We start from the raw sequence: 9,092 nt of genomic DNA on the forward strand, positions 1-9,092 counted from the left end.
ATGCGATTTTTGTTTCTGAGACCAATTCATAGCTTAGTTCTGACTACATTATCATTTATCTAAATTATCTGTATAAATTTGAGTCAATTCTTGAAATATTTTGTACAAATATGCATATGTACCTATTCATTTTCTATGACCAGATCTGTTATGTTTGTGTCAAAAAATATACTTGCTCTGCCCAAAAATTTTGTCTTAAATTTGTCTAAATACGGATGTATCAAGTCACGTTTTAATATTAGATACATCCGTACCTAGACGAATCTAAGACAAGCATTTTGAGACAAAGGGAGTATCTTTTTACAACTTATTTTCAACTCTTAGATGCAAACTGAATGCTTTTATCCTACAAACTAAAAGCTAAAAGCTACAGAATTGGCCATCGTATTATAACAGATCAGAGTTATTGCGAACGCACCAAGTATAGGGTTATACAGATTACAAACTTGCCAAAAAATTGCATTATGAAAATTCACGATAAAACTAAATGAGACCAAACATAACCACTGTAGCTATGTCATGCATTTTTTTAAGTAAAAACAAGCTTGTGAAAATTAGACATAATTTTAAAGCATCGCTGATGCCCAACGCAATTATGACGGTCTCAGCAGAGCACGCCATACCATCTAGTATAGCTTTATTTTCGGCAAACTTATGCAACTAATATTTGAAGAACGGCATGTAACGAGGAAAAAAACTTCATCCATTGGTCGGTACCCCCGCAGATGATGGTATGAGGTATCCCATACAAAGCAACTGAAGCAAGTAATGTCGGCAGCAATGTCACTCTTCACTCATATTAATAGCAAAACTTTCGGCAAGTCAAAACCGCAGAAGAGGTATGTAACCAAGCCCTCAATAGTAGCCAAACACGGGAAAAGGTGCCTGCCAATCATTGGCAAAGAGACCAGGCAGATAGAGCCTAACAACCAGTGCAAAAACGCAACTCACCAAAGTTCAACCATGGAGGACAAAACAATCTATAGCATCATGAGACTGCATGCAAACTGACTCTAATCTAAGAGATAATGCCGTCGCTCAAGGTTAGCCCGGCGAGCTGGCTGGTAGGGGCGTTGGGGTTCTGCTGCTGGGCCACGTTGCGGAGAACATCCATCGCCTCGGCAACCTTGGACTTGAGAGCCTCTGGAGACTCGAGCAGATGCAGCACCTCCGTCTGGTCCATCTCCAGAAGCATGCCGGTCACCTTGGCAGCTTGTTGGTGTTCAAGCTTCTCAACAAGTGGATAGAGGCTTTCGCCAAGTATCTGGATGGAAGAAATTATTTACAATATCAGAAAACTGACAGTACAAATGCACACAGAACAGCATGGGCATATTATATCCAAACAATCGTACTAGCATGGATAGTAACAGATAGATTTAAACAACAGATACAGTTAGAAGATGATTCATTCAGACATACCGTTCTTTGTTGCTCTGGAGTAGCATTTGCAAGGGCAGATGTGAGAGTTCCAATTGGAGGAGCAGGTGACACGCCAGCATCTCGCACAGGGAAGCTTCCCATATCATATGGCTGAACCATACCAACACCAACCCCAGGCATCTGTTGAACCTCAGGCATGTGACGAGGTCCAGGTGGGTACCGGTAGACACGTCCCCTAGGAACCATCTGTTAAACAACAGTGATAAGATATGCGATAAGTCACTGTACTTTCACTACTCCTTATGGTAAAAATCACTTAGCCACACAATGCCAGCACAACAAGGAATTCAACAATAAGAACAGTGGCACATTTTACTTCTTAGCAAAGAAGTGAAACAGTGGCGCATTATACTTAGCAAAGAGGAAAAAACCGATTTACTTTTGCCATCAAAAATATCACCCAAACAACAGCCTCCAATAATTGATAGCAAGAAATGTAAAGACACGAGAATGCATTGTAGCAAACCTGTTGCTGAAATGGCTGAGGAGTTTGCTGTCCCTGAGCAGACCCAGGACCATTGCGCCTTATACCTGGGCGCGGACCCTGCTGACCTGGTTGGACAACTGGAACAAAGTAATTTGGCATATGGGCACCACCCCCAGGCCTCATTCCTGGAACAAGCTGTTGCTGGAAACCGTACCCAGGCTACAAAAAAGTAAAGGTCGGAATATGGTAAGTATAAAGCTGTTACATTTTCCAATTTCCATTTAAGTTCACCTAGGCAAATAATAAAAATTAAAATGCCAGCAGGAAGCATGCAGTATATAATAACATAATTCACAAAAATGAGTACAATTTCGAGCAAATGCCAAAATGAACAAGGCATGACAACAAAAGTGTTCACTGTGAGCATGACGTAACTACGGAATAAATAATCCAATGGTGTTGACAAGTGATCAACACATATTTACTTACACACTGCATAGCTACATTTACTTTAACTCAAGAGTGTTCCCAACCAAACACACAAACATCAAAAAACAAATTGGATATTGAACACTGATGTTGATTCACCCCTATAAATTTGGTAGACCATTACCCCAGAAGAAAATTTCCACTGACCCCACATTGCAATGCCCCCTATGAAATAGGGTGCAAACTAAACTTAGACAGCACAAGCTACTTGTACCTTAACTTGAAAAAAATGGGAAAATGTTGCTTCTCCTGTTTTACATCAGGAAAACCTGAATGTAACACAAAGTTCAAAATGAAACTAACACAGCTTACAACAAGTACCTGAGGGGGAATCATAGCAGGTGGAGCTTGCCCATAGAAGAGTTGCTGCCCAAGAGTAGGCATAGGAGGGTACATTGGGAGTCGAGGAGTCATAGAAGGGGTCATTGGTACAGGGCGCATCTGAGAGAATTGAGCCTGAATAATATGGAATTTTTTACCATCAGCATATTTACAATGGATAATCAGAAATAAATCAACAGTAATAACTTGCTCTTTCAAGAAAATACAGAAGCAGTGTTCAATCAAGTTGAATAAAAAAATATCAAGAGCATAATTTAAATTTACGGTGCAGACTATGAAAGTCCCATTTTTCATGCAGATCCTCAAGTACTGAGCCTCCAATGTGAAAATAACATGAAACTTAAAAAGTGAATGAAGGTGGTTCAAGTTGAACATCTTATATCGATATACATATGACCTGTCTTCTCTATCATAGTGGTCACTATCAATAAGTACTGTTTTGACATTACTATGAAAGAAACTCAGGTTATTCGAGAACTGTACCTGTAACATTGCTTTTCTATCTTCTTTACGCTGTGCAAATGCAACATATAATGGCTTTCCAGATATCATTTTGCCATTCATTTCAGTGAGCTGTGTGAACAAAGAACAAGTCAAACCATTTTGTGAATCAGAACAATTGATACAGCAATATTTGGGAAACAAACTTACAGCCTGAGATGCTTCCTCGCGGGTAGAAAATGAAACAAAGCCAGAGCCCTTGCTAACACCATTTTGATCACGCATTATCTATTAAAAAAATAGTTCAGCAATGATCGTACATCATTTAGACAAAGAGCAGAAGTATGATTGCAAAACATGAAATTACCTTGCAAGAGGTAATTTTGCCAAAGTTGGAGAACAGCTCACGTAGCTGATCATCTGTAATGCCATCATCCAAATTCTTCAAGTACAAGTTCTGTCCTTGATATTTATCAGCTGCATCTTTCATGCTTTGCTCAAACCTTCTCTTCAAGTCCATCTCCCTTTCAGACTTCTTCTGAGCTCTACCAACATACCACTCTTTGTCATTGATTTTCTTTCCATTAAGTTCCTCAACAGCACGAGCAGCATCATCTGGGCTCTCAAAATTGACGAAGCCGAAGCACCTTGATTTACCATCCATGCCAATCATTACAACAGCACTCGTAATAGTTCCATACTCACTGAATACTTTGACTAGATCATCTTTTGTAGTAGACTCAGATAAATTCTTCACAAAGACATTGTTAAATTTTGCCTTGTCAAAAGAATTATCTCTCTCTTGCTTGCGGAGAAAAGGTCCAACATAGACAGGCTTATCGTTGATAAGCATGCCATTTAGGCTTTTCATTGCAGACTGTGCAGACTCTTCTTTCTCATACTGAACAAATCCAAAGCCTTTGGATTGGCCAATATCATCCATGGCAACCTTACATGAGAGAATTGCACCAAATGCAGAGAAGGTGTCATGAAGAGTTTTGTTGTCAATTGTCTTGTCAAGGTTCTGGAAAAAGAAAGTTCAAAATGCTCACATCAGAGATAAGTCCAGAGGAAAACTGATTATTTTAGAGTGGCAATGCAAATTAAAAGATGAGACAGCACCTTGATAAAGATATTTGCAGACCCGCTTCTGCGGCTGCTTGGGTCACGGTTCGAGTACATAACTCGAATGGGCTTGTTGTTCAGTGGAGCAAAGTTCAGCGCTTCCATTGCTCTTGCAGCTGTCGAATGGAACTAATTAGTCAAGCAGCATAACATACTCCAGATTTTAACAACAATAATACTAGCATAGTAACAAAACAGCAACTGAATAACAACAATGCTGACAGATGATATAGTTTGATGAGGCTTAAAGCATTGTTTTTTATCAAAAACATGTATGGTATATTTAGTTACCAGTTATCTACAGCATGCACCATATGCAGTACCTAACATACTGTGACACCCCATAACGTCATCATGGATACACAAAATGTGCACACAGAATTTACCGTGCTAATGAATGAATGCTGCTCAGTGTTTCTACTCTATCTATGTAGTAACAGCTAGTCCAAGTAATAATTTAGTAGCAGCTGAAGGCCAGCTAATACCACAACTCCTAATCAATTAGGGAGACACGCCAATTCTTCCAATACAGCACAGAGATGACCCTAAAACCTACATACTCCTATAATACAGCAAACGAACAACCTGGCAATTAAATTATAAAGACGAACGCCAAGACTCTGCAGTATATTATATACCACCAATGAGACTCAATTATCAACAAAAGTAATGGCTTTGCATCATTCTCTTGCAGTCGTCCTATAACATGATGCATTCAAGGGGCGCTGACATCCCTCCCATCACCAAAAACACAACAAATCCAAGTTACATTGCGAGAAACAGATTTGCATCAGTCAATTGTAAAGAAATAATTTTCCCTGGCATAATCGCTTCAATTACCTACTCAATTGCGGACAAAACCAATCCATATCCGACTAATTCAACCGCAGATGATTAATAGATGAGATTGGATCTATCTATTCAACCCCCAAAACCTCCGGCCGTCCGACCACACCGCAATTCAACAACATCGAAACAAATCGCGCAGAGATGGATGCGAGAGAGGGGGTGAGGGGATCGGCGTACCATCCATGGGGCTGCTGTAGTTGACGTAGGCGTAGCCGAGGGAGCGGCGCGAGGTGACGTCCCTGCAGACGCGGACGGAGACGACCTGGCCGGCCTGGCTGAAGAGCTCGTAGAGCTGCGAGTCGGTGACGTTGGCCTCGAGGTCGCCGACGTAGAGCGACGTGGTCGGGAGCGGCTGCGTGACCCCTCCGGGCGCGGGCGCGGGCGCGGGGACCACCGCCACCGCGGCCGCCGCCGCCGGACCCGCGCCGCCGCCGTTCGCCACCGCCACCTGCGCTGCCATCGCGATTCCTCCTCCTTTTTTTTTCGATTTTTCCCCCGGAGAATCGACGCTAAACCCTATCTCCTCGATCGGTATATAGCGAGGAGGGGAGGAGGAGCAGATCCCGCCGGGCCTCGGGGGATTTTTTTGGTTTTGCGAATTTTTTTTGGGGTAGTTTTTGGTTGCGGGATACAAGAGAGAGGAGGGGCCGTAGGCGGAGAACGCGGGGGCACGCACGACTCTCTCAACCGGGGGGGCGACGCCGACGGGGGGGAAGGTGGTTATATGGGCGCTGCGGCGCGTGCTCCTTCTTAGGGTTTGTTCGGCGGGGGGTGGCGTGGGCGCGGCGTTGGTGCGCCAGCGGGGATGGGGGCGGGGTGGTGCTCCTGGACTGGGTCTACTGTGCGGGTCGACGTGGGGGGGTTCTGGACAGTTGTCCGCGTACGGACGGATTCGCCAGCCGTCTGGGTTGTTGTGCTGGGGTGGGCTGGATGGGGCTCAGGGGCTGGCTCGCGGGCTTTGGGTGGAGCCCGCCCGGTGTGCTGGTGCTTGGGGGAGAGAATGGCGCCGCGTTTGATGGGGTCTGGAGCGGCCTTGACCGCTCGATTTGGGTTGGGCTGACCGGATCGTCAGCCGGGCTCGTGCCCTCCGCCCGTCCCGTCCTACGTGACGGTACAGTTTCTAAAAAGAACGTGACGGTACTTGTTTCATCACGTGGATTGGAACCTTCCCCTACAAAAACGTGGATTGGAACCCTCATCACCAATCAAAATGAAAATACAATTACATGGATTGCAGGAAAATTAGTTGTGGGTTTAGGCCCCGTTTGATAGCTCAGTATTTTTGCAGTATTCTGAGAATACTGCAGTTTTTCAGATTACCATGGTTTTAATTGCAACGAGGTGTTTGGCTGCCACTAACAACAGTGCTTTTAAAACTGCAGTATTGAGCAAACTGTGGTTTTTTCTCTGTATAAAAAAAAGAACTTCAGACTTCTTTTTAAAAAACAGAGCAGCATTATTATCTTCTTTCCTCTTGTGTTAACAAGTCACTCGATCTAAAAAAAAGATATCGCCTCGTGAGTCACCGGCGACGCCGTGCTGCAGGAGGACTTTCACAAAATATCCAAGATACCGTTCCGTCGCCTGTGCATGCTCCTCAGTTCATATGGACGTGAATGCCAAGGGCTAGCACCTAGCTAGATTAGCACAACAGAAACAGCACACAACCGGCCAGATGCGCATGTTTTTGCATTGCTTCCATGATGGCTAGCTAGATGCGACTGCCTAAGGGCTAGTCAGCAAATTTTACATCATTCTGTGTTGTAGCCAAACACCTGCCATGTATTCTGAAAACTCTGAAAAACTCTGTTAAATAAAAATCATTGTTTTGTGTACCTATTGATTAAATTACTGCAGTTTTTCTGATACTTTGCTATCAAACATAGCCTTAATTGTGATGTCAAAAGAAATTGCGGTTTAATTATGAATTGTAGCGATTAATTCAATCAATCTCACAGCCTGTGTGGTAAACACTTGGGCAGGGGAATGAGAGTTTGCATCAGGGTGATTATGGAGGGATTAGTCATGAGAAGTAGATTTTTACTCCCATTCTCTTGTTTGGTGTACGATGAGAATTGACGCGGGATAAAACTCTGCTCACGAATTAACAGGGTACCCCCTGGGAAGAAATCGGTGGGAATTAACTTCTCCAACTCCCATTCCCTTTCCCACTTAAACTCCCACTCCCTCTAATCAAACAGTGGACTTTTAATCTCCTCACCCCTCAACTCCCATTCCCCATCTCTAATTTCCCCGAACCAAACACGTTGTCAATGCGAACCAACCTGTGGTTGGATGGTTAGAGGGACTGTGGTATCCCCAGCCCACCAGGGTTCAAATCCTGGTGCTCGGATATATTCCTGGTTTTATTTCAGGATTTCCGACGATGCGCATTCAGTGGGAGGAGACGTTCCCGTCGACGACGAGGTGCCTACGATGACTTTGTAAATTTTAAGATGATATGCCGCTCAGTCTTTCGAAGGTGCTCATAGGGATAGGGTGTGCGTGTGTGCGTTTCATATGGGTGAGTGTATGCGCGTGTATATGAGCGCTTGCGTCTGTACTATGTTCAAAAAAATTCAATCAATCTCAATTGCAACTCAGCAACCATGGCATCTCAATCTATGTTTACTACTGTATAATGTAATTGTTGTGTATAATGTTTATTTAGGAAACATAGGATAGCGTAGGATTTGTTCATGTCCTGACTTGTACCCCACGAGGCTCAAGCAATATCAGCCTAACCGATCCAACCCTAGCCGTCGCCGACCGCTTCCGCCCTGCGTGCCGCCCCCAGGGTGGTCGGCCTCCATGACCGCCATCGGGGGCCGCGCCGCCCGTACCTAGGGTTCGTCCGCCGGTCGTGTTGACCGGCTACCCTAGAGAGTCTTTTCCCCCGATCGCTTGATCCGGATTTCTCTCTCTCGCCGGTCGTCTTGATCGGCGGTTCTTTTTGGTTTTCCGATCTAAGATCGGCTTGTGTCGCCCGTCGCCGTCTGTCATCTACGATGCACGCTACTTCGTCATCGTATTCATTAGCTCCGACGGGATTGGCTGTCACACGGTCGTACTGCGGACGCTGGTATTGTCAGCGCCCCTACGACAGCCAACGTCACCGACGGACCGGGGCCCACATGGCAGCAGCTCGCATGGCGCACCTGCTGCCCAACCCCCACCACGGGCTCGAAGGCCCAACTCCCGCGTCATTGGGCCAGAATGGGCCAGGTGAAGCCCAGGCGCTGCAATCTCTACTTAAGGCGGATTCCACGGCTGGACAGGTATCCAGTGGATCAAGGCAAAGACGACGGCGGCTACCACTAGTTCTTCCTCTACCCAAATTCCCCATTCTGTATTAGCAATTCTCCTGTAATCGAGATACTGGACTCGAATTCGTGAATGAGATCAGGCTAGTTTGAGTGACTCCCCGTCCTGTACCTTACATCTGGTATCAGAGACCAAGCCCTCCCCTTCCACTGTCCACTCTGGCCAAAATCATCAAAACACAGCGTCTGCGACAAGCCTTTGGATTCGCCAGTCGTCTGGGTTGTTGTGTTGGGGTGGGCTGGATGGGTCTGAGGGGCTGGCTCGCGGGCTTTGGGTGGAGCCCGCCCGATATGCTGCTGCTTGGGAGAGAGAATGGCGCCGCGTTTTACGGGGCCTCGAGCGGCCTTGACCGCTCGATTTGGGTTGGGCTGACCGGATCGTCAGCCGGGCTCGTGCCCTCCTCCCGTCCTGTCCTACGTGACGGTACAGTTTCTAAAAAACGTGACAGTACTGGTTTCATCACGTGGATTGGCACCTTCCCCTACAAAAACGTGGATTGGAACCCTCGTCACCGATCAAAATGAAAATACAATTACATGGATTGGAGGAAAATTAGCTGTGGTTTAATTGTGGTTCAATTTTGAATTGTAGCAACTACTCAATCAATCTCCTCAGTTGCAACTCAGCAACCATGGCATCTCAGTCGATGTTT

General features: G+C 45.3%; 1 protein-coding gene across 1 annotated transcript; it reads right to left on the reverse strand.

Moving 5' to 3' along the window:
- Window positions 1–769: 769 nt before the first annotated feature.
- LOC109782118 (polyadenylate-binding protein 2) lies at window positions 770–5,817 on the reverse strand. Its single transcript, XM_020340710.3, has 9 exons — window positions 5,294–5,817; window positions 4,265–4,383; window positions 3,510–4,166; window positions 3,353–3,430; window positions 3,185–3,274; window positions 2,681–2,815; window positions 1,910–2,089; window positions 1,423–1,629; window positions 770–1,264 (listed from the first exon to the last, which is right to left on the reverse strand). The coding sequence occupies exons 1-9, from the start codon at window positions 5,574–5,576 to the stop codon at window positions 1,019–1,021; spliced, it is 1,995 nt and encodes a 664-aa protein (XP_020196299.1). The 5' UTR covers window positions 5,577–5,817; the 3' UTR covers window positions 770–1,018.
- Between the last annotated feature and the right edge of the window lie 3,275 nt (window positions 5,818–9,092).

This window comes from Aegilops tauschii, chromosome 2, assembly GCF_002575655.3.
Source record: "Aegilops tauschii subsp. strangulata cultivar AL8/78 chromosome 2, Aet v6.0, whole genome shotgun sequence".
In the NCBI taxonomy this organism is placed as follows: domain Eukaryota; kingdom Viridiplantae; phylum Streptophyta; class Magnoliopsida; order Poales; family Poaceae; genus Aegilops; species Aegilops tauschii.